This window comes from Macaca mulatta, chromosome 10, assembly GCF_049350105.2.
Source record: "Macaca mulatta isolate MMU2019108-1 chromosome 10, T2T-MMU8v2.0, whole genome shotgun sequence".
Taxonomy (NCBI): Eukaryota; Metazoa; Chordata; class Mammalia; order Primates; family Cercopithecidae; genus Macaca; species Macaca mulatta.
The window spans coordinates 78,390,490-78,417,146 of record NC_133415.1 but is presented as its reverse complement, the minus strand read 5'-3'; the positions used below and the strand labels follow the sequence as shown (position 1 = coordinate 78,417,146).

The window sequence follows — 26,657 nt, the reverse complement described above, 5'->3', positions numbered from 1 at the left end:
ACGGAGTCTCATTCAGTTTAAATTTAAAGCACTGCTCGAAAATTTCTAATCACTTTTATGTTGTTTTAGGACTAAGATATATTTGTAGTGAATTTTTAACATATTCTCTAAAAACGTGTCTACACGGCCAGGCATGGTGGCTCACGCCTGTAATCCCAGCACTTTGGGAGGCCGAGGTGGGCGGATCACAAGGTCAGGAGATCGAGACCATCTTGGCTAACATGGTGAAACCCCATCTCTACTAAAAATACAAAAAAATTAGCCGGGCACGGTGGCGGGCGCCTGTAGTCCCAGCTACTCGGGAGGTTGACGCAGCAGAATGGCATGAACCCAGGAGGAGGAGCTTATAGTGAGCTGAGATCACGCCACTACACTCCAGCCTTGGCCACAGAGTAAGACTCCGTCTCAAAAAAAAAAAAAATATGTGTCTACACAAGAGTCATATAGGGATAGCAACTCTCTAGGAAACCAAATACTATACTCACTTTGAGATTACACTGGATATTTTATCAGCCTAGTCTATGAATAAAACACTATTACAAAAAATGCTAACCAAATTAAAGGGAAGGTAAGACATTCAAGAGTTTATTAAAAGGCAGGTTTATTAAAAGGAAGCAACAAGAAAACGTTCAGGCCAGGAGCGGAGACTCACACCTGTAATCCCAGCACTCCGAGGGGCCAAGGCAGGAGGATCGCTTGAGCCCAGGAGTTCAAGACCAGCCTGGGCAACAAAGACCCCATCTCAACAACAACAAAAAGTTATTGTTGTTTTTTTTTATTTCTGAGACGAAGTCTTGCTCTGTCGCTCAGGCTGGAGCGCAGTGGCATGATCTTGGCTCACTGCAACCTCCGCCTCCTGGGTTTAAGCAATTCTCCTGCCTTAGCCTCTTGAGTAGCTGGGATTACAGGCAAGTGCCACCACACCTGGCTAATTTTTGTATTCTTACTCTTGACCTCATGATCTGCCTGCCTTGGCCTCCCAAAGTGCTGGGATTACAGGTGCGAGCCACCGCACCCAGCCAAAAAAGTTTTTTTTTAATTAGCTGGGTGTGGTGGTACACACCTGTAGTCCCAATTACTTGGGAGGCTGAGGTAGGAGGATCACTGGTGCCCAGGAGGTTGAGGCTGCAGTGAGCCATGATCATGTCACTGTACTCCAGCCTGGGCAACACAGCAAGACCCTCTCTCCAGGAAAAAAAAAAAAAAGAGAAAAAAGAAAAAGAAAGAAGTCATCAAAACTTCATATTTTTATAATAGAGTCCCACAGATCTTACTGCTTAAGATTAGATTTTTTAAAATCCATCCTGAATTCTGTCCTTAAGAAATGGGCTGGGGGCTACTGGTGGTCAAGACGTATTCCCTACCCTCCAAGATTTAAACTCTAATCTAGTATAAATGGGTGTGGAGGTGGAGCTAGAGGCTAAGAAAACCACTACATATCACTACTAAGCCAGGCCGACAGCAGTTAGGACCTTAGGGGATGTACCAAGTATTATGTGTTGGGGAAATATGAACAGCCAGTGATCTGCAAGCACTAGTGTAAGTAGCACATGTAGCTCCAGAAAGTTAGCAGCACAGATTGTCAATAACCTGGCACAAACTTTATAATTTCATTACATATTTACAATATCAAGTTGCAAGTCAGTCCCATCAACAAATCCTAATAAAGTACCTCAATAAACGACAGGCTTCATCATAATGAGAACTCGATCACACTTCTTACACTGGTATGCTCGCCAAGAGGTAAAAACCCTGCCCTGGTCTCTATTTACTGCTCATGGTTCCTTTGGATACAATTCATTCACATTTAGATTTAGCAGACAGGCATCAAAGACGTCTGGTCTTCATGTGAAACAGCAATACTGCTGTTCTCTTAATTATATTTTTAATAGTACTTGAAGATGACAACTCTAAGTTTTTTAAGCTTAACTGTACAGAGGAGCATACCTCTAAAAAGTTAGCTTTACACAAATTAGCTCAAAATAAAAATCAAAACATACATTAAAATAAGCTCGTCCCCTAAGTCTTTTAAGCTTAACTGTACAGAAGCGTACCTCTAAAAAATTAGCTTTACACGAATTAGATTAAAATAAAAATCAAAACATATGTTAATATAAGCGTGTCCCTGCATTCTTTCTCAATCCCCTCACTGCAGTAACTACTCACTTCAAAAAAGTCAAAGATTAGTTCCAGGTTATCTGGTTCCATTGTCTGTATGCTGTACTCTGTCCAACGATCAGGCTGTAAGCCATAACCACACTCCGGCTGTGAATGCCTGCACTTGAACTCATTGTCGCTTATTAAGGATATCTCCAAGCTATTGGACATTTTGTGGAGTACAGTGGGAGATACCCTATCATCGTCATCTTCCTCCAGGCCTTCTAGTGTCAGCTTCACTCTATGTAATAAAATAATAATAATAATAATGAGATGCAAGAAGTGGCAGAAACGAAAAACTCATACAAATGTTGCCTAAATTCTACATTTTAAAGTGCCCCCAAATATGCTAAATCTTCGAATAACAAAAATAACGCATTATGCAGAGACTACACATACTACAGGTTAAGGAATTAGGTGTGTTTTATAAAATATCGATGTTATCCACATATATTTTTGCAAAGTATTAAAATGGGATAAATGACCATTGTGCCTACTAAGGTTGTTGATTCTTTCATTAAAAAATAAATAAATCCAGGGCTGGGCCAATGGCTCACACCTGTAATCCCAGAACTTTGGGAGGCTGAGGCGGGAGGACTGCTTAAGCTCAGAAGTCTGAGACCAGCGTAGGCAACATGGTGAAACCCCACCTGCAAAAAATATAAAAATTATCCAGGCATGTGTCACATGACTGTAGTCCCAGCTACTCGGGAGGCTGAGGTGGGAGGATCAGTTGAGCTTGGGAGGTGGAGGTTGCAGTAAGCCAAGATTGCACCACTGTACTCCAACCTGGGTGATACAGCCAGATCTTCTCTCAAAAGAATATATATATATATAAAATTAAACACACATAATATTCAAAAATTTTCTGTTGTGTGGAAAATTTTTCATTTTCAAGACACAGTACAATTTAGAACACTGAAGAATATTTCCAAAAAATATTTTCTCTTTATGGCATTATGTAGCAGACAATCATTTCCATTATATCAATTTTTTCTTTTTTTCTGAGAGAGAGTCTCGCTCTGCCTGGAATGCAGGGCTGCGATCTTGGCTCACTGCAACTTCTGCCTCCTGGGTTCAAATGATTCTCCTGCCTCAGCCTCCCAAGCAGCTGGGATTACAGGCACCCGACACCATGCCCGGTTAATTTTTGTATTTTTAGTAGAGACGCGGTTTCACCATGTTGGCCAGTCTGGTCTCGAACTCCTGACCTCAGGTGATCTGCCCACCTCGGCCTCCCAAAGTGCTGGGATTACAGGCGTGAGCCACCACGCCCGGCACATTGTATCAATTTTAAAACAAACTGCTGCTACACTATGAAAATTTAAATAGAAACTATAAAAATACATAAGCTTAGAAAACCACTTATCTATATAAACAAATTTTTTCTGGTTCTAAATGTAGAGATTAAGACTAACTGCAACAGTAGCAACCTGAGCGGGGATAAGTAGTTCACTGTTACAAAGCCCTGTAGTTACTAGAATATGTAACATTATCCCAAACTGTGTAAACTTAAAGACTAAAACCAATTGAGTCTGAAATCTACAGCACTAGTTTAAAAAAATGGCCTAATAAACATATACATGGTCATACCTAAATCTAGATTTTTTTAGTTTTTTCTTGGTTATTGACACAGGAGGTTTTTCAGAATAATGCAAACGTAATCTTATTTCAGTCTGACACGTCAGCCATCCAGAATCCAGAGTTTCAACACCATCTGACAGAATAAATATGAAGAACAGTAATTATTATATATATTTTTAAACAACACAATAAGTACCTATATGCATTGATAATTCTAGTTCACACTCACTGTTTTTTTTTTTTTTTTTACCTCCAAAGGAAATACATTTTTTAATGAGATCTAATCCATGATTTGTTTCCTAGACCCCTGCCTAAACCGTTGTTCATATGCAACCCAAAGGTTCCAAAGGTAAAAATCTGACGGAAAAGATCCTTTCAGTAAATAAGTATTTTTAGAATAACAATAAAAAAAGAATTAAATTCTTTCCTTTCTAAATATGAAAACAGGCCAGGCGTGGTGGCTCACGCCTGTAATCCCAGCACTTTGGGAGGTCAAGGCAGGCAGATTACGAAGTCAGGAGATCGAGACCATCCCGGCTAACACGGTGAAACCCTGTCTCTACTAAAAACACAAAAAAATTAGCCAGGCGTGGTGGCGGGCGCCTGTAGTACCAGCTGCTTGGGAGGCTGAGGCAGGAGAATGGCATGAACCCAGGAGGCGGAGCTTGCAGTAAGCCAAGATCATGCCACTGCACTCCAGCCTGGGCAACAGAGCGAGACTCCATCTCACAAAAAAAAAAAAAAAAGAAAAGAAAAGAAAAGAATCCCAAAATAATGAATCATTGTGAACAGACAGATTTAGAATACATATTCCAAAGGCCTTCAGAAAAGATCCTGGTTCTATCAATGCCATCTTTGAAAAAAATCTAAAAGGAATAAATTCATTTTTTTTTGAAACAGAGTCCTGCTCTGTTGCTTAGGCTAGAGTACAGTGGTGTGATCTCAACTCACTGAGGACTCCATCTCCCAGGTTCAAGTGATTCTCACGCCTCAGGCTCCAAAGTAGCTGGGATTATAGGCATACACCATGCCCAGCTAACTTTTGTATTTTTAGTAGAGACAGGGTGTCACCATGCTGGCCAAGCTGGTCTCAAACTCCTGAACTTCTGACGTCAAGTGATCCGCCTTCCTCAGGCCTACCAAAGTGCTGGTATTACAGGCATGAGCCACCTCACCCTGCCCACATTCACACTGTAATAATACACTGAGGTTACCTAACACTGGTACTCTTCTCCCCAAAGCAAATACACAGGTAGTCTTAAATTCTTTATTCAAATATAACTTTTATATAAAATAGGGAGGGAAATTAAATGAATATTAATAATTAGCTATGCTGTCACAGCACAAATAAATTAAAATATTCATATTGAATCCATGACTGAAATAATACAAATCTATTTCAGAAAGAGCACATGGTCCAAGATAGCATCTAACCTAGCAACTGTTCTACTAGGGATCACTGTTACACTTCCAAAGCGTCATTTTAGATATTTAGCTGCAACTAGTTATGCCACTAGTCCTGGGGGTCTGAGATATCAGAAGGTAAGAACAGAACTGTGAGTCAATTCCATATTCTCAAATTTATATATTCTGCCATAAATAAACTGCATGATCGTGACAACACTGTTAGCATTAACTTGAAGCTACTCACCTACTTAATATAGGTAACAAAATTTTCATAAATACCAGAGAAACTGTCAGCTGTTTTGGACCTAAGCTTTTTCATAAACAGGGTTAAAATAAATAAATACCAAGAAACTTCTCTCCTTAGAAATTCTCTCCTAACTTAAGAATGCTTAATAACTGTGGGACTTTAACCTTGTCTTTTCCAGAAAAGACAAAGTGAGACCATGCATCACAGCTCAAGCAAAAACTACTACTCCATAAAGCACTCCAAAACATGTAGTGTAAACACTACTTATGAAAGTAATAAAGACTCTAAAACACTTAACACTAAAGCTATTCAAGTATTGTACACTATTTTCTGATGTAATATAAACAATCTCAAACAAAATCAAGGAAAAGATGTCAAATTCCTATTTAAATACTGCCAGAGCATGTTCATTTCTACCATACATAAACACATATACCTAATAAAAACCACAACCAAAACATTCAGGCCTGTTCTTTCCTGTGCTCAGCAGGAAAGCAAACTGGTTATCAGCAATTTATCTCTGATTCAGAGTCAGTACAAACACAATTCCGCCCACCCTCTTTCCACCTTTTGACTCCTACAGTACAGCATCCAAAATGAGGATGCAGGCCGGGCATGGTGGCTTACGCCTGTAATCCCAACACTTTGGGAGGCCAAGGCAGGCAGATCACTTGAGGTCAGGAGTTTGAGACCAGCCTAACCAACACAGCAAAGCCCCATCTCTACTAAAAATACAAAAATTAGCCAGGTGTGATGGCACTCAACTGTAGTCCCAGCCACTCAGCAGGCTGAGGCAGGAGAATTGCTTGAACCCAGCTGGTGGAGGCTGCAGTGAGTGGAGATTGCGCCACTGCATTCCAGCCTGGGTGACAGAGCAAGACTCCATCTCAAAAAAAAAAAAAAAAAAAAAGAATGCAGTTTAATATAACAGCCCTGATACACTGTAAGAATTCCAGCTGGGTGCGGTGGCTCATGCCTGTAATCCCAGCACTTTGGGAGGCTGAGGCAGGAGGATCACCTCAGGTTGGCAGTTCAAGACCAGCCTGACCAACATGGAGAAACCCCGTCTCTACTAAAAATACAAAATTAGCTGGGCATGGTGGCACATGCCTGTAATCTCAACTACTCAGGAGGCTGAGGCAGGAGAATCGCTTGAACCTGGGAGGCGGAGAGTGTGGTCAGCCAAGATTGTGCCATTGCACTCCAGCCTGGGCAACAAGGGCGAAAACTCCATCTCAAAAAAAAAAAAGAAAAAAAAGAAGAAGAAGAAGAATTCCAGTCACCCAGCTGGGCATGGTGGCTCACACCTGTAATCCTAGCACTTTGGGAGGCTGAGGCGGGTGGATCACTTGAGGTCAGGAGTTTCAGACCAGTGTGGCCAACATGGCAAAACCTTGTCTCTATTAAAAAAAAAATACAAAACTTAGCTGGGCATGGTGGCAGGAGCCTATAATCCCAGCTACTCAGGAGCCCGAGGCAAGAGAATCTCTTGAACCTCAGGGTCGGAGGCTGCAGTGAGCCAAGATTGCGCCACTGCACTCCAGCCTGGGTGGGCGGGGGTGAGAATTCCAGTCACTGAAGATAATTAGAATTCTTAGGATATGGTATTTGCTAAAACAGAAAATACACAAATAACACTTTCAACATATTCAGAAGTTAAAGCATTTTCTACTCTACCTCAAATTAACTTAAACATTCAGCCAGAATTACTAGAACACTCTGGTTAGTCTGAATTTTACAGTATATGCCGATATACAAACACACAAAATTCACAAACTTAGTCTTAAGTGTAACATTTCACACTTTAGATATTTAGAAACATTAATGTAATTTCAAATATAAAAGAGGTAAAAGGCTACATTAGCAGTTCAGTATACTACACACTTTAAATTATATAACATTATACACCTGAAATTGCTAGTCAAATGAAAACCAAAAGGATAACATTTTAAAGCGCAAGAATTATATTAGAAACTACTTACTATTTAACAGAAGGGATTTGTTTTTTGGATCTAGTCTCTATTTTCAAAATCATGCTACAGTCATGCATTGCTTAACAATGAAGGTAAGTTCTGAGAAATGCGTCATTAGACGATTTCATTGTTGTGGGAACATCAGGGAATGTACTTACACAAACCTAGATCGTGTGGCCTGTTGCTCCTAGATTCCAACACCGTACGGCATACTGAATGCTATAGGCAACTACATAACACAATGGTAAGCATTTGTGTATCTAAACACATCTACACATAGAAAACATAATGCGCTGTACTATAACGTGCGCTACGTTATGACAGCCATGTCACTGGGCGACAGGCATTTTTCAGCTCCATTATACTCGTATGAGACCGCTGCTGTATGTGTGGGTCTGTCTTTGACCAAAACATCGTTATGCAGCACATGACTGTATGTTCTATTTTCCTGTGCTATATACTTCCAATGAAACGTAAAGTAACATCTCAATCATTTCAGTAAACATTTAAATAAGTCAGTCTCACTTACTGTGGATTCCAAATTGTCCATCGTCAATAATAATTTCGCTTTCTAGAATTTAAGGAAAATAGAAAATTTAGTTAAAACTCTTGATGCATACTCAATGAACAAGAGAAATTACCCACCTTAAAGATCATTTATAATATTAAATCTACAGCTTAAAAGCAGCCCAAGGTGAATAAGCATATTTATTGTAGCCCTCAATAAAGAATTCCCTTTAAAGGAGGCTAGCAAACGGTAATAGTTCTTATACACTTTGTTGATTATCCATTATGTTAAAAGGAAGAAAAAGAAAACTCTTCAGAAAGGTGCTCTAGAGGCACTGGGATTAACTTCTACACTAACCAATGTACAAGACTCACAGGTTGCTGGACCATGATAACTCCTTGATTTTCAAACCAAAGGTCTTGGCACAATTAAAATGCTTATTCTTATGTAGTGCATATTCTGAACTTGTCTCAAATGTAATTCTCCTCATATCCCAACTATTCGCTACTGCCAGTTAAAAGCTTTACTTTACAAACAGTGTGAACTTACCTGTATGTACAGAGCTGTGAGGAACTACCAAAAGAATAAATGCTAGCACATCCCCTTCTCCTAACAGAAATTTCAACTCAATGAGAAAAGCTGTAAAGCCCCACCCCTCTGAGTAAAATACAATTTATCTTCCTTGCCTACTTCCCTTCCCAGTTTACTTTAAACATTAGTCTGAAATACTTGCAAAATGGATGTGACAGTTCCTAATAATGATTCTCTGGTAACGTTCACACAGCTTTTAAGTTCAAAAGTTATATGTCTCAAAGTATACATTCCTTTCTAAAAGACAAACAAAATCATCCCACTTCTCATAATAAAATATATTTAACTGCAAGATGCTTTAAAATACAATTTTTTTAAAACATTCAATACCTAGTAAGTTCCAACCTCAGTATGGGAATATTGTAATTTTAAGTATACTGTCATAAAAATCCTAAATACAGTATCGAAAATGTATTAAAACATACAAAAAGAAAATCCAATAAAGAGGATGGAATGAGATACTGTTTAAATGAGACGTGTCCTTACTCCGGGGTAAAGCAGAAACTCCCACTGCTTTCTAATTTAAACCAGAAAACTAGCATCCAGTTATCTTTCAATTTTAACTTTACCTAGAAACTAAAAGATATGTTTCTCAGCACTGAGTCAATTTATAGATGAATACATGTGGGTAATTTAATGTATGTGAAATGAACTTCAAATTCTATTTTCAATATGGACAAGGAAATTCAAAAATACTTGTATGAAGAGAAATGCCATATTAAAGAATAAGAAAAGTGGATAATGTGTTTAAAAGAAAACAACTTCCAAAAAAAAGAAAACAACTTTCTGAGTAGCAATTCTAGCATAGCCAGCAGGGAATTTAAGAAATTCAAATTCATTCATACAAGTTTATTCAAGTATTTACCAGTTTAAAAAAAAAAAAAAAAAAATTAAGAAGAAAAGAAAAATAGAATAACTTACTCTATTAATATTCAAAGTTAAAAATTTAAGAATCTTTGTTTTGGATTAATTTTTTCTTCAAATGTTCTCTAAGCCTGAGCAAGTAAACAAATAGAGCCATGGATGCTCAGTCAAGAAGAATGCTATCTTATAAACTTTCTAACCATTCCAAATGAAAGTAAATATTTCATAAACTAATCTAACCCAAGAAAACAAAAATATCTAGATAAACATTTCTAATAAAGTTTATTTTAAAAGGCAATTAAAAACTGTTCAGTTTTGAAAGATCCATGAAATGCTCAGTGAAATTTGTAGCACTGACAATGCATTGACCTTAAACTTTAGAATAAAAATTTATTAAATCCCACTAAGCCATTGTGCAGCATATTAGTAACTTTATGCATATGCCTCAAACAGATGCAGTTAATGCCCATACCTAAAGGGGTTATTGATCGTGGTTGTAGATGAGTCTCCCACTTGTGAACTATCACTTGACATGGACCACCGATAGTCTGCAATTTAAAAGTTAAACGTCTGCAATAATTTCTTATATCTTATTTTCTACCCATGACTCCATTAGATGTTTGTGGCCTAAATCTTATACTAAATATGAGACCAAAAGATTCATCTTATTATCAATATTATATGCCAAAAGTCAGGAATGTACCAGATCACAAAACACGATGAAATGCTGGAAGAAAATTAGAGGCAGTAAACAAAGAAAAATGAGATGAACTGGCACACAGAACTGTCTCAAACCCATTTCTACATCTGCCTACAATATTCAATTGTTTCAAAGAAATTTTCATTTTTAACTGACATTAATTCTTAAGATAAATATCAAATATACTTTCTTTGGTATGTCAGACATCAATGAGGTATTGCTAGGTAAGTATGTACCTCCTGCTCTATGCATTTAGAAAAAGCCTACGATAGTAAAAATAGTAGGAACAAGTACTGCAAGAGCAACTATCACAGGCTACTCAAGGAACTAACAAGCATAATAAAGTTCTTTATTACATTTATTTAAGAATACTAAGTGAAAAACAGGAAGATTTCTCATATCATAGGAACCAGTGTTTCTAAAGAACACAGGAAATTCTAGAAGGGACACGTGGCCAGGTAAACTTGAAGAGCAAGTGTGATAAAAGAGGAACTAACATCCAGTTCCATTCTTATGCCTTAGTCTAAAATCTCATACAGTGTGACAATTCCTCATACTGTTTTCCATTATCAAGTTCCCCTACTAAAGAAGAACATAAAGTTATGTGTTGATAACACATGCAATAGTGAATAACCATGCAAGGTTCCCTGAGTATACCTAAAAGACTAAAATTTAAGTGTTCTAATTTTCCTTTTATTTTTAAAAAGAAACTCACTAGTTGTAATTACATGCTGAAATAAAACTCTAAAATACAGATTTTGGAAGCACATTTTCAAACTATAATCTTACAAGGTATTTTATTCGTTATATGTTCTGTGAAGAAATTTAATTAAATACAGAGAAGGAAAAAGAAAATACAAAACTCACCCATATCATACCATTTAGGGATAATCACCATCAACATTTTCACATATAATCTTTGAGCCTTTTCCTAGGCATTATATTACACATACTTTTTTTTTTTTTTTTTTTTTTTTTGAGACAGAGTCTTGCTCTGTCGCCCAGGCTGGTGTGCAATGGCATGATCTTGGCTCACTGCAACCTTGCCTTCTGAGTTCAAGCGATTCTCCTGCCTCGGCCTCCTGAGTAGCTGGGATTAAAGGCACGTGCCACCACACCCAGCTAATTTTGGTATTTTTAGTAGAGACAGGGCTTCACCATGTTGGCCAGGCTGGCCTGGAACTCCTAACCTCATGATCCGCCCACCTCAGCCTCCCAATGTGCTGGGATTACAGGTGTGAGCCACTGTGCCCAGCCTATATATACTCTTAAAAAGCCTAGACATAAAAGCTTCTCTATTATCTTTAGAAGGCATTAATAATGGACTAAAATATTCTCCTATACTTTCCACAGGATTTTAATACTGATTAAATTTGATAATATGCCAAACAATAACAAATATGTAACAAATTAGGCAAATTATTAAGTATTAAATGCAAGAAATAGTCCTGTCACTTAAAATAACCAGGCTAAATTCTTTTCTGAAATCCTCAAACTTCTGAAGTTTAAAAACTAAAATAGTACTATGTATTTCTTCAAATCATTAATTCTGGGATACTAAATAAAATTATCTTTTTCTCTAGCTAAATACTTCCCTGCTATAACAGTTCACCTTAATTGGTAGACTGCGTAGATTTTTAAAAAATGTAATGTGAAATTGCTCTTTTAAAAATATGGTGACTTTCATATCCATTATACTAAAATCAATTTAATTCTAGATGATGTTTACTATAACATTTTTCCTGAAACATTTTTTAAATGTGTTTTTTAGACATCAAACTTTCTAAACCTCAAAAGTTGCAAATATAGGCCAGGCGTGGTGGCTCATGCCTGTAATCCCAGCACTTTGGGAGGCCGAGGCAGGCAGATCACTTGAGGTCAGGAGTTCGAGACCAGCCTGGCCAACATGGTGAAACCCCATCTCTACTAAAAATATAAAAATTAGCCGGGCATGGTGGCACATGCCTGTAATCCTAGGTACTTGGGCGGCCAAGGCAGGAAAATCCCACAAATCTGGGAGGCGGAGGCTGCAGTGAGCTGAGATCGCGCCACTGCACTCCAGCCTGGGCGATAGAGCGAGACTGTGTCTCAAAAAAGAAAAAGAGAAAGAAAAAGAAAAGGGTGCTATGAATATAATATTAAATGTCAAAAAGAGATACAGTTGGCATAGCAGAGAGTTTGCTTTAATTCAGATGTCAGGGGAACTTTATAGACTGTTGACAGCAGTATCTTTAATCAGGTAAGAACAGTCCTTTGGATTAAATTTGATAGGGAACATATTTTAGTAGCAATTTTAACAACTCCACTCTCATCTACCCACTACCCGACTGCATAAAACTACCTAGACTTGAATAGAATACCATATTTGAAGAACAGTCCAAAGGGCCAGGTAAACAGATGACAGAATTATGTCTATCATCATTCAGACTACAAACACACATTGGTTGGTAAACTGTCACAATATAGAAAAAAAAGAACCTAGTTTTAAAATACACTGAATTTCCAAAGTTGTTAAACCTACTTTATTAAACTTTAGAAGGCAATCTTAAATTTTCAGCTTTACTTCCTTAAAAAAAATTAACAGGCCGGGCGTGGTGGCTCATTCCTCTAATCCTAGCACTTTGGGAGGTCAAAGCGGGTGGCTCACCTGAGGTCTGGAGTTAAAGAACAGCCTGACCAATATGGAGAAACCCTGTCTCTACTAAAAATACAAAAATTAGCTGGGCAGTGATGCCTGTAATCCCAGCTACTCGGAGGGCTAAGGCAGGAGACTCACTTGAACCCAGGAGGTGGTTTGCAATGAGCCGAGATCGCACCACTGTACTCCGGCCTGGGCAACAAAAGTAAAACTCCACTTCAAAAAAATAAATAAATAAAAACTAACAACTGAGCATTGGGAAATTCAGAATCTCAGCGATAACTCCAAAACATGCAATCCTTTTATTTATTTATTTTTTAATCCTGGTCTCATTGTACATGCAATACTTTCTAATATATTATCTGTAATAACTTATTCTTCAAGATCTACGACAAGAAAACAGTTCTGAAAGAAAACATTCTGACAAAGTCTGCCAAAATTTTAAGCTTTTTGGAGTAACATGGGAGAGAGATCTTTGGAGAAAAAAGTAATGATGTCAATCTAAGACAATATTCCATTAACAGTACTGGCAGAGTTATTCCACAATTTAGTATACATAATGTCAGACGACTGCAGAAATGTTTCCAAACATGCATATTAACAAAAATATTTAAAAAAATTTCTTCCCACAAGAATAAGTCTTCATGATTGTTTTCTTAAACAGTTACTGACATCACTCAGTTATACCAAGCACTGAGAGAAATAAATAAGACTATCCAATATGTAGATTGGAAGTTTGTTTTTTAACAAATCACCAAGCAAAATTATTAGCTAGCCAGGTAATATCACTGCTTGCATATATCACAAATTTTTAAAACTTTTACTGATTGTTATCCTTCCACAATTTTGAAAACAAACTGAATGTAAAGGGGGGGGTCTGAGGAATCATGGCTGCGTGTGGTGGCTCCTGCCTTTAGTAATCCCAGCACTCCGGGAGGCTGAAGCAGGTGGATCACCTGAGGTCAGGAGTTCGAGACCAGCCTGGCTAACATGGCGAAACCCTGTCTCTACTAAAACAATACAAAAATTAGCCAGGCATGGTGGTTGCATGCCTGTAATCCCAGCTACAGATTGGGAGGCTGAGCCTCCCAAGATTGATTCTTCCAGAGGCTGAGCCAGAAGAATCACTTGAACCCAGAAGGCGGAGGTTGCAGTGAGCCAAGATCGTGCCATTGCACTTCGGCCTGGGTGACACAGCAAGAGTCCATCTCAAAAAAAAAAGAAAAAAAAAAATCTCTATTTTTAGTACAACCAGTAAAAGAAATAGTCATCTAGGCATGAGTAAAGCAAAGGAAGCTAGGCCAACAGACTCTCTGAGAATGTTCAAATCTCAAGTTAACAGCTGACAGTATTTACCATTCAGAAGAATTTTAGATACTAATAAACTATTGTACAAAATGACAAACTAGACTGTTCTGAAAATAAACAATTATCTATCGCAGGTGACTGATTATCTTGTTAAAGGACTTAAAACTCAAGGGAGATAGAGGTCAAAATAAGACAGTTTGTAATGAATCTAAGTGAATGTTAGCAACTATGAAAGTCAGAAACATAGATACGTGCTGAAAAAGAAAGATGTATTTCTACAAAAATGAAGGAAAAATTTCAAAGGATATAATGATAAACTGGCTAACATTTCACTATGAGGAAACATCCCTAATTCTACCCACAAGCAAAGAGGGGTTGACATGGAAAAAAAAAATGTTGAAATTACATGTTAATTCAAAAAGTATCTTTGGTGAAGATGTGACATCAGGACTATCTGCAGATTCATACCAATGTTTTCATTCCAGGAATACTCACTACTTTTGTGTGCTATGTTCAAATAAGATAGTATTTTGTTTTGTCATCTGCGAAATTATTTTAAAATGTAACATATTAACACCTTATCCTAATTCACAAAGAGAATATGTAGCTGTGAAAAAGTGAGAAAAAGGATTTCAGGACTCTTCTAAACTAAAAGGAATATGCCAGAAAAAGCAATGCATGGGAGAAAAATATGAATGATAAAATTTCATTTACTCAATAAAATTTTGCAATGAAAGGATCTAAAAATCTATAGTTCAAACCTTTTGTTTTATAGATGAGGAGGCTAAAGCCTAAAGGTCAACTGGCTTGTCCATAATCGCAAAACTTTTAGCTTTAGTTCCAAAACTGCCTGGGTAGATTACCTCCTAAAACTTTCGACCCAGTAACATTAACCTTTCTCCCATTTCAGCTTTTTAATGCTTTCGTTATTTATTTTCCTATCATTTTTTATATTCGTAACATTATGTATTCCAATAATTTACATCATTTCACAATTTAAACTGCCTTGCACATTACTTCTATTATTTGACAATGTACAACTAGACAAAGTTTCATAATACTTCTATTAAAAATGCTTTATTTAAAAAGCGCCACCGACTTTTTTAAAGTGTCACATTAAGCTGGCATGTGGAGAAAAAAACTGTAGCCATATGCATGGGATTTTATGTAGCTATTTACTCGATTCCATGAAAAACATACTTACCGTGGCAGCCCCTGCATCACACGGTACATGTGTACACGATACAGAGCACCTACTTAAAGAAACACACTCACCAACACATACTGTAAACTTTTGCAAGTATTACAAGGGGAAAAACTTGTTTTTACTGTTAAGCAGACTTCTTGCCAATTTTTTCAAAAGGTATTTTGGACTGATCTGCTGCTTTTGGTTACATTTTCAATGAAGAGGATAAATACTTAGGTTGGCTTAATTTGACCTGTGTTGACAATAGTCTTACTTTAGAAAACTATGCCCAAATAACTCATTATCATCTTTCTCGTCCATACTCCCCTTTCTAAGTAAAATTTAGTTGCTTTCACATATTACAAAGCTAAATTTCATACACCAGGATCCTCAGGTAAGCCTGCTGTGTCTATGACCTACGTATTTACACATAATTGCTTAAGTTATACTAAAGAACTTTACCATGATGCATAACCCCATGCCAAATCAATGAGATGCCCTTTTCTTAAGTTAAACTGAAACCATTGTCAAGAAAAGCCAACACAATGATCAACCACAATGTAATTTAAGTTCAATTACTGGGTATTCACAAAATATTCTTGGAATAAGAAACGTAATAGGTGCAAAAGACAGCTAAAGTGGGTTTGTCATTTTTTTCTCTTTTCTTTGTATAATGGTGGCTAAGAGAATGAGGAAACAGTGGCTGCTTGCATTTTTCACATGTAACAAAAACACTTAATGACTCCCAAAGGAAATACATTTTTTAACAAGATCTAATCCATGATTTGTTTCCTAGACCCCTGCCTAAACCCTTGTTCATATGCAGCCCAAGGGTGTCAAAGGTAAAAATCTGAAGGAAAAGAATCCTTTCAGCAAATAAGTATCTTTAGAATAAATGGAAAAGGATTAACTTTTTTTTCTTTTCTGAATATGAAAGCAATCCCAAAATAATGAATTGTGAACAGGCAGATTTAGAATAGATAATCCCAAAGGCCTCCAGAAAAGATAGGGGTCTATCAATAACATCTTTGAAAAAATCTAAAAAGAATCAATTAAATTTTGATCAGAGTTAATACAGCCACTAAGAGATGGCTGCTGTGAAATAATTTTTTTAATTACTCACTTAAAACAGGCTATATACTTCTCTAAATGTATTTACACCACACAAGGATTAAAAAACAAAACCAAAAGTAAAACCTCTGCAAGTGGTCCCTAACTAGTTTACAAAAGTTACTGAAAATGTACACTTATAGAGAACACATTAAAACCAATTTCATAAGAATATTGCAGAACATACTTACTACGTCTTTTTAAAATTCCATGGCAGACATCATCTGCCTCTGAAGTGGCTACTTCCTTGGTTTTGGTAAATTTTATTAATCAAGAGTTCTATTCCTTATTTGACCAAAGCAAATGCATTTTAATTTGAACGTTTTCAAACTTAAGTGAGTTGCTTTTGAAGGAAGTGCTAAAGAAATTGGAAACTAGATAAAGCAAACATACCTTTGGTTCTAAAAAGTACCCTTTGAAGTAGCGATACTGAACTGATACTCCTCTACTGAGTACAATGGTTGCTTTCCATAACATGCTGTGAAGAAAGAAAATTAAAAGCAGCAGCATCAATATCAAACTACAGTGCATAAAGACTTCTTAATTCACAAAAACCCTCAAATAAAACATGTGACCAATATCATTCATTTATTCCTACACAAAATTTTACAGGCCTACTCTGTAGCAGGCAATGGGAACACAGGAGTACATATTGCAGAAACAGCCTCATCTTCAAAGAGCTTCCTTTGCTGTGTGGGTAGATAGAAAAATAACCAAAAAAGATAGATACAAGGAAGTTTTGGAGGAGGCTTTTAAAAGGAAGGAAGGTTTTAATGAGGAAGCGCTGTCTGAGCTGCGATCTACATGATGAGAAGGAACCAGCCATATAAAGAGCCAGGATAAGTTTCCAAACAGAAAATTCAAGTCATACAAAAGTGGAAGCCACAGTCAGAATCTTCTCTGACTTCCCATTTAGTGAGGGATGTTACATGGCTGATAAGAGACTTTGGGTCACAGATTTTGTGTTACAAATGAGAGATAAACATGAATTACACTCCTGTTCTTGACTATCCCTTATTCTAAACTGTTCTACCCAGGCTCTGGCTATTCCTTAGACAAGCAGTCAGAACCTGTACCTTGTTTCAGGCCAATGTCTTTCTCTGAACTATGTTATTCTAACAGAAACTAAAGATTTGACTCAACAGCTGCCTTAAGGTCAAGAATTCACTACAATTCATTACTGTAACTCATTTTTAGCTTCAAATAATAAACCAGTGGTATCCAAAGCATGGTCCCAGATCATCATTAGCAGCTGGGAGCGTCTTAGAAATGCAAATTCTCAGGCCCCACTCAGACCTACTAAATTAGGAACTCTGGGGGTGGGGGCCCAGTAATCTGTATTTTAACAAGCCTCCAGGTAACTTTATTTTTTTATTTTTTTTTTTTGAGATGGAGTCTCGCTCTGTCTCCGAGACTGGAGTGCAGTGGCGCGATCTCGGTTCACTGCAAGCTCCGCCTCCCGGGTTCATGCTGTTCTCCTGCCTCAGCCTCCCCAGTAGCTGGGACTACGGGCACCCGCCACTATGCCTGGCTAATTTTGTTTTTGTATTTTTAGTAGAGATGGGGTTTCACTGCATTAGCCAGGATGGTTTCAATCTCCTGACCTCATGATCCGCCCGCCTCAGCCTCCGAAAGTGCTGGGATTACAGGCGTGAGCCACCATGCCCGGCCACCTCCAGGTAACTTTTATGAACACTTTGAGAATCCCTGTCATAGACCATTAACCAAACCTTAATTCAGTATGAGTAGTTTAACCCTACCTGGTTCTGCTAAGACAGGTTTTAGGGCATTGTCCTCACTCTGATACAATCTTAGCTCCTAAATTAAATACAGATATAGCTCACTGTATTTGCACTTTATTATACTTCACAGATACTGTGTTTTTTACAAATTGAAGGTTTGTGGCAAACCTGAGTCCAGCAAGTCTATCAGTGCCATTTTCCCAACAACATGTGCTTACTTCGTGTCTATGTTACAGTTTGGCAAATCTCATGTTTCAAACTTTTTTGTTATTATTATATCTGTTACGGTGATTACATGCTACAGAAAAATCTTTCAATGAAAGGAACAGTTAATCAATGTGGTAAACCTCATTTTTTTTTTTTTTTTTTTTTTTTGAGATGGAGTCTCGTTCTGTCACCCAGGCTGGGGTGCAGTGCCATAATCTCGGCTCACTGCAAGCTCCAGCTCCCGGGTTCACGCCATTCTCCTGCCTCAGCCTCCTGAGTAGTTGGGACTACAGGCGCCCGCCACCATGCCCGGCTAATTTTTTGTATTTTTAGTAGAGACAGGGTTTCACCATGTTAGCCAAGATGGTCTCAATCTCCTGACCTCATGATGCGCCCGCCTGGGCCTCCCAAAGTGCTGGGATTACAGGCGTGAGCCACCGCGCCCAGCCCATTGTCTTATTTTAAGAAATTGACACTGTCCTTCAACCTTCAGCAACCACGACTCTGATCAGTTAGCAGCCACCAACATCGAGACAAAACTCTCCACCAGCAAAAAGATTGCAATTCACTAAAGGCTCAAATGATTGTATCATTTTTTAGCAATAAAGTATTTTTTAATTAAGGTATGTACATTTTTAAAAATCACTGCTTTAAAGAAACCAACATGGCACATGTATACATATGTAACAAACCTGCACATTGTGCACATGTACCCTAGAACTTAAAGTATAATAAAAAATAAATAAATAAATAAATAAATAAATAAATAAATATCACTGCTTTAAAGCAAGAATAGCAAATGCTGCCAGGCATGGTGGCTCACAACTGTAACCCAGCACTTTAGGAGGCTGAGGTGGGCGGATCACAAGGTCGGGAGTTCAAGACCAGCCTGACCAACATGATGAAACCACATCTCTACTAAAAATACAAAAATTAGCCAGGTGTGGTGGCATGTGCCTATAATCCCAGCTACTCAGGAGGCTGAGGCAGGAGAATCGCTTGAACCCGTGAGGCCGAGGCTGCAGTGAGCCCAGATCACACCACTGCACTCCAGCCTGGGCGACAGAGTGAGACTCCATCTCAAAACAAAAACAAAAAAAGAATAGCAAATGCTTGGCACATGTTCCCTAATTTTCCCCAACAAGCCTCAGAATTCTTTTCAACAGAGGTTTCCAGGCAGACTCTTTCAATTCAGAATAGAAAGTTGCCATTTCTGCTACCCCAAAAGGAAAAAAAAAGGGGGGGGGGGCAAATTCCCAGTACTACCTCATCTATAAAACAGTTGGAGCATGTGAAACTAGCCCCAGATGTGCAGAGTAGAATTAGTAATAAGCTTTGAAAACTGTGCTGCAGCCACTCTCTCAGCCATTATTTCTCAATCTCCAGGATCTAGGTATGTGTATTTTTTTTCAAGTCCTCCCAAGTGATTCTAATGTGATCCCTGGTAAAGAACCACTAAATGAAAATAAGAGATAAAGAAGGCAAAGCAGCGAGTCTTTTTACTCCACTTGTCTAAGCAAACGTGGCAAATTTAAGAATGAACCAGAACCCAGGCTTACACCCAGAACGTTGGGAGGCCAAGGCAGGAGGGAAGCTTGAGCCCAGGAGTTCAGGAACAGCCTGGGTCTCAACATAGTGAAACCTCATCTCTATAAAAAAAATTTTAATTAGCTGGGCATGATGGTGTGCATCTAGCTACTCGAGAGGCTGAGGCAGGAAGATCACTGGAGCCCAGGAGTTTGAGGTTAGAGTGAACTGAAATCACGCCACTGCACTCCAGCCTGTGTGACAGAGTGAGACCCTGTCTAAAAAAATTTTTAAAAGGCTGAGCACAGTGGCTCAAGCCTGTAATCCCAGCACTTTGGGAGGCTGAGGTGGGTAGATAACGAGGTCAGGAGATCGAGACCATCCTGGCTAACACGGTGAAACCCCGTCTCTATTAAAAAAATACAAAAAAAATTAGCCGGGCATGGTGGCGGGCGCCTGTAGTCCCAGCCACTCGGGAGGCTGAGGCAGGAGAATGGCGTGAACCCGGGAGCGGAGCTTGCAGTGAGCCAAGATCGCGCCACTGCACTCCAGCCTGGGCGACAGAGCAAGACTCTGTCTCAAAAAAAACAACAACAACAACAACAAAAAAAAAAATTCAAAGAAAGAATCAGCACTGTTTGGTGAAGACAAAATTATCTGATGAAATTAAATCAAAACCAGGAAAGACGGATAGTCATGTAGTAGTTTAGTGCAACTGCCTAATTCTGAATTGCCCTTATATCCTTTCCCAAAATACCATAAAATCTACAAGGAGGGCAAATGAAACCACAAGTGACCCACATCTTCAGCAGTATTAGGAAATGATACCATGACCTTCAAGTTATCTCTAAGTAGAAAAAAATTCCAGGAAAGCTCTAGCTGCTATGAGCCTGTGGGTAGGGAGAGCTGGTAAGAGAAAGCTTAAGACGCTCCCTGAAAGAGAGGGGCACAGCAGACTTAGATGTAGAGTATATTAAAATTCCAAAGAAACACAATTCTAAAACTCATGAATATTGTCTAAAGGCACATGGATTCCTGTGTCATCTACTCCCTTCTCCCTGTAAAACACTGTTTATCTGCCACCTGTGAATCAGCTCTATTTCACTGTACATGCACAACATATGAACAACTGGTCCTCTTAAAGTTGTTAAGTGTCTTATCCTGTTCATAACTTTTTGACCAAGTTGGCTGAAACTGACTTAGGACAGGCAAGGGTGTGTTTTAGAGACAAGTTCAGAAAGATAAGAGGTTTCACTTCAGACCAGAGTGGCTGATCAGAAAATCAAAGAAAAAACAGCCACTTGAAGGAAATACTAGTCTTTGAAAGACTAGTAAAGAATATATACTACTGAAATAATACAATTTACCAATAGAACTCTTATAAGAAGAGCTGAGAATTGGCTGAGAAAATGTGTGATACTAGTGACAAACTAGAAAAAAGGGAGTTCTGTGTTTTTTAATTTTCTTTCCCTTAGCTTCCATTACTGTTGTTTTACCTTCCTTTGTTATTTTCCTCTGCTTTACCACCAGTGCTCCTCAAACTATTTGCTGTCAATGACCAGCAGTTTTTGTTTCCTTTACTCAACCTGTTTGGTGACCAATATTCTCATCTACATACCCAGTTCAATGAGATGTGCCCACAGTGACATGCATGGAGTCAAACTGCTATACCCATTTCTAAATGCTTGCTCTCAATTTTTGTATTTCTCACATCATGGATTGACTTTTTTTAAAGTCTTTTGGACTGCTACTGGTGCACAGGCCACATTTTAAGTCATGCTGCTCTACAGGAAAATAGAGCCTTAGCAATCACCTAATCTGGCACTGGATATACTTGTACGCTATTTAGGAAAACCTATAACACTTCCAACTATCCACAGTGGGGTAAGTGCCACCTCTGCTGACATCCACTCATTTATGCTAACGCCTTTACTGTGTAGATGAGGTAACTGAGGCCTACAGACATCAGTTGCCTGAGCTCACACTTAACTGCAGAAGAGTGGCTGACACCTAGATTTACCTTTCTCCATCCGCTGGGCCCATACTAAGTTTACTGATGGATTCAATGCCACTAGTGAATACATTTCTTTATTTTAGCTAAGATATCTAAGTATGTGTTCCACTCTCAGCTCCTTTTAACACTAATACTTCAAGGAAATACTTTTATAAGCAAATACAAAAATTAGATCTCTTATCAAGAATATGTACTGACAATTAAAAAAATAAATCAGAAAAAATGAAAAGAAAGAAAAGAATATATATTGACAAGACAAATGATAATGCCTCAAAATGTTTCTTTAAATAAGAAAGCAAGGTGGGAGGATCTCAGGTCCAGGAATTTCAGATCAGCCTGGGCAACATAGCCAGACACCACCTTTGCGCCAAAAAAAAAAAAAAAAAAACCCAAAAAACAAACAAAAAATGCCATCTCCACACCAAAAATAAAACACACAAAAAAACCCACAATTAACTAGGCATGGTGATGGGTGCCTATAGTCACAGCTACTCAGGAGGCTGAGGTGCAAGGATGGCTTCAGCCCAAGAGTTCAAGGCTGCACTGAACTAGGATCACACCACCCTACTCCAGCCTGGGTGACAGAGCGAGACCCTGTCTAACTAATTATGGTGGTAAGTACCTAAAGAACCAGTCAAGAAGTAAAAGTGTATTCAATTATCCTGAGTTGTAAAAATAAAAAATAAATTACAAAAAAAAGAAATGAAAGTGGTTGAGAGGCGGGGATTACCGGTAAGAAAGGAACCTGTTTTTACCACACACATTTTGTAAAATTATTTCACTCATAAAACTATGCAACGTGATAACGATGATAAAAATTAAAACTAAAAGAAAAAATACCAAGATATCTTAAAAGCCCCTAAAATCCTAAGGTTAATGTCACAGTTATTCTGTAACCTCACATTTCCATACTCACCTTTCACCTGTGTCATTCTCTGGAAGAAGAGCCACAGCATTTTGAGGATTCCAGTTTCCCAAAGCATCACAGCTTCCACATATTGCAAAAACTTCTCCTAAAGAAACAGAACAATCAGTCACAGAGAAACAGAACAATCAGTCATAGTGGGACAAGTAGGGAAGTTTGCATTAGTTCAACCAGATGTGCTGCCTCCTTTAGCAGAGATGAAGGAGCCTCACTAGATATAGGTTTGGGCCCAGGTACCTACCACTCACTAACACCTGCCTATTAACTCGACTCACCCTTCTAGAACCAAAGCCAGAGAAAAGGCGGAAGGCATACGGATGTTTTCTTCATCTGTTCAACTACTCATTGAGCCAGTAACAAGCATCCAAGAATACACATGGGATAAAACCACAGTCTCTGCTTTCAAGACAGCTTCCAATTTTAACAGGCAAACACTATATGTCTATCAGTACTCTAAAGGGTCATTAATATTTTCTAGAAAGTCAAACAGTAGCTATTAATAAGTTTCACATCAAGAACATTATCAAGGCCAGGCGTGGTGGCTCACACCTGTAATCCCAGCACTCTGGGAGGCTGAGGTGGGCGTGTGGGGGCAGGTGTCTGTAATCCCAGCTACTCGGGGGGCTGAGGCAGGAGAATTCACTTGAACCCAGGAGGCAGAGGTTGCAGTGAGCCGAGATCGCACCACTACACTCCACCCTGGGCAACAGAGCAAGACTCCATCTCAAAAACAACAAAAACAAAACTTCAATGAGAGAGCAGAAATGTAATTAAAAACCCATCAAAACAAAGACTTACATAGTTGGAAAATCTAGTACTTCTTTTTTGGTTTTTGGAGATGGAGTTTTGCTCTGTTGCCTGGGCTGGAGTGCAGTGGCATGATCTGGGCTCACTGCAACCTCCACTTCCCGGGTCCAAGCAATTCTCCTGCCTCAGCCTCCCTAGTAGCTGGGATTACAGGTACACACCATCACGACTGTGTAATTTTTGTATTTTTAATAAAGATGGGATCACCATGTTAGCTAGGTTGGTCTTGAACTCCTGACCTCAGGTGATCTGCCTGCCTTGGCCTTCCAAAGTGCTGGGATTACAGGCATGAGCCACCCCACCTGGCCAAAATCTAGTACTTCTTAACTAAAGTAATGACTATCATTTCTTTTGAACACTTATCAATAGACTTTAAAAGCCAACATATAGCTACCACCTCTTCTTGCTAAATTTTATATATTTAGCAGAACACACTTGGATAAAAGTACGTAGAAGTCTCTGACTTAAATATCAACACATTCTGAATACAATTAAAATTCATAAAGAAAAAGATAATGAACTGAGTCCAACTGCCAATTTGGCTCAAGACAGACTCCTCCACATTCTGAGAACAGCTGGGATTCCAAGCTTGAGGCACCGCTCTAGTAAGACTAGAACTGTACTCAGCTTTAGCCACCTGCATGAGCATTTTGTTAGCTTGGACTGCCTAAAACTTAACTAAAATTCCAAGTGTGACAGTCATTCAGATTTCAGGGCTCTAAATACATGTGGGCCAGGCACAGTGGCCCATGCCTGTAATCCCAGCACTTTGGGAGGCCAAGGCTTGGAGATCACTTAAAGCCAGAAGTTCGAGAACAGCCTGGCCAACATAGCAAAACCCTGTCTCTACTAAAAATACAAAAACGCCAGGTGTGATTTGCTGATGCCTATAATGCCAGCACTTTGGGAGGCTAAGGTGGGCACGTCACTTTAGGTCAGGAGTTCAAGATCAGCCTGGCCAACATGGTGAAACCTTGTCTCTACTGAAAATAAAAAATTAGCCGGGTACAGGCCGGGTGCGGTGGCTCACGCCTATAATCCCAGCACTTCGGGAGGCCAAAGCTGGCGGATCACTTTAGGTCAGGAGTTCAAGACCAGCCTGGCCAACATGGTAAAACCTTGTCTCTACTGAAAATAAAAAATTAGCAGGCACAGGCCGGGTGTGGTGGCTCATGCCTATAATCCCAGCACTTTGGGAGGCCAAAGTTGGCGGATCACTAGGTCAGAAGTTCAAGACCAGCCTGGCCAACATGGTGAAGCCCTATCTCTACTAAAAATACAAAAATTAGCTGGGTGTGGTGGCAGGCACCTGTAATCCCAGCTACTTGGGAGGCTAAGGCAGAAGAATCGCTTGAACCCGGGAGGCCGAGGCTGCAGTGAGCTGAGATCGTGCCACTGCACTCCAGCCTGGGCAACAGAGCAAGACTCTGTCTAAAAAAAAAAAATTAGCTGGGTGTAGTGGTGGGTGCCTGTAATCGCAGCTACTCAGGAGTCTGAAGCAGGAGAATTGCTTGAACCCGGCAGGCCGAGGTTGCAGTGAGCCGAGATCACGTCACTGCACTCCAGCCTGGGCAACAAAGTGAGACTCCATCTCAAAAAAAAAAAGGCTGGGCACAGTGGCTCCCACCTGTAATCCAGCACTTTGGGAGGCCCAGGCGGGTGGATCACGAGGTCAGGAGTTCCAGACCAGCCTGGACAAGACAGTGAAACCCTGTCTCTACTAAAAATACAAAAATTAGCCGGGCGCCATGATAGGCACCTGTAATCCCAGCTACTCAGGAGGCTGAGGCAGGAGAATTGCTTAAACACAGGAGGCGGAGATAGCAGTGAGCTGAGATCGTGCCACTGCACTCTAGGCTGGGCGCAGAGCAAGACTCCGTCTCAAAAAAAAAAAGTCACGTTTTCAACAGAGTTTACAATCTGTCACTCAAATAATTCTAGAAAATATCCAAGAGATGCTATAAAATAGGGCCAGAACCTAGTGGAATCAGGAGGCTGGCCCTAACCTAGTGGAATCTGGAGGCTAGCAGTGGGGACAGGGGAGAGAAGGAACAGGGGGAGTATGAGAGTGGGCAAAGATCTAGGCAGAGGAAACAGCATTTGAGAAAGTCCTAAAAGAGGATAGAAAGGAGGAAGGAATGCAGCACATTTAAGGAACTGAAAGGCCTGTATAGCCAGAGTACATAAAACTGAGAGGTACCTCAGTTTTATGAGAGCCCAGGTGTGATACGGCTTTGACATGCTATCTTACACTAAAATTATCTCACAGCACTTTAAGGGACTGCAAAAAATACAATGAGGCTAAAAACATATTCACACATAGGAACAAGGTTATCCCAGCCAATTGTTTCACCAACTTATTCTTTCTTTCTTTTTTTTTTTTTTGAGACAGAGTCTGGCTGTCACCCAGGCTGGAGTGCAATGGCATGATCTCAGGTCACTGCAACCTCTGCCTACTGGGTTCAAGCAATTCTCCTGCCTCAGCCTCCCAAGTAGCTGGGATTACAGGCACGTGCCACCACGTCCAGATGATTTTTGTATTTTTAGTAGAGACGGGGTTTCACCATGTTGGCCAGGCTGGTCTTGAATTCCTGACCTCAAGTGATCTGCCCACCTTGGCCTCCCAAAGTGCTGGGATTACAGGCATGAGCCATTGCGCCTGGCCTACCAACTTCTTGCACTAGCAAAGTTTCCTTCATTTTAATGCTGCCTAGAAACCACAGCCCAACCATCTCTGTCCTGTGCAAAGTTAAGTATAAATTCACAGCTTTTTTGGGAAAACATGAGAACAAGACAGTGTTTGAGGAGGTTTTTGGTGTGCTTACTATGCTCCAAGTACATTTCTGATATCAGGCAGGACCTACAGATATTTTCATCTAAAAAATCAGGTGCACTCTAATAGCAACTCCATATTTAAGGTAATCCAGATAAGAAACATGCTAATTTAATTTTAATTGTTTTAAAGTAAAACTTTTAAAATACCTGGTAAAAGAGTTCCTCTTATTTCAAAGGCAACCTGAGAAGGTGTCATTCTGATGGATTTCTTTTATGATGTTGTGCTAGAAAAAAAAAAAAAGTAACTTACAGTATAAAAATATTAGCATTAGATAGCCACCATCAAGAAACAATTTCAACCATTTATATTTTTAAAAGCAATATTTA

At 39.2% G+C, this 26,657-nt stretch overlaps 1 protein-coding gene across 2 annotated transcripts in view; it reads right to left on the bottom strand.

Moving 5' to 3' along the window:
* Positions 1 to 26,657, bottom strand: part of GPCPD1 (glycerophosphocholine phosphodiesterase 1) — a 65,970-nt gene that overhangs the window by 33,105 nt on the left and 6,208 nt on the right. The window contains exons 2-8 of one of the 2 annotated variants that reach the window (XM_015149460.3): positions 26,478 to 26,554; positions 22,680 to 22,776; positions 16,667 to 16,751; positions 9,804 to 9,879; positions 7,898 to 7,939; positions 3,751 to 3,874; positions 2,167 to 2,398 (exon numbers count right to left, since the gene is read on the bottom strand). In XM_015149460.3, the coding sequence (XP_015004946.1) occupies positions 2,167 to 2,398; positions 3,751 to 3,874; positions 7,898 to 7,939; positions 9,804 to 9,879; positions 16,667 to 16,751; positions 22,680 to 22,776; positions 26,478 to 26,526 (705 nt within the window). In that variant the 5' untranslated portion in view covers positions 26,527 to 26,554. The remainder of the gene's footprint in view (positions 1 to 2,166; positions 2,399 to 3,750; positions 3,875 to 7,897; positions 7,940 to 9,803; positions 9,880 to 16,666; positions 16,752 to 22,679; positions 22,777 to 26,477; positions 26,555 to 26,657) is intronic. The other variant, XM_077951259.1, reaches the window with a different exon arrangement.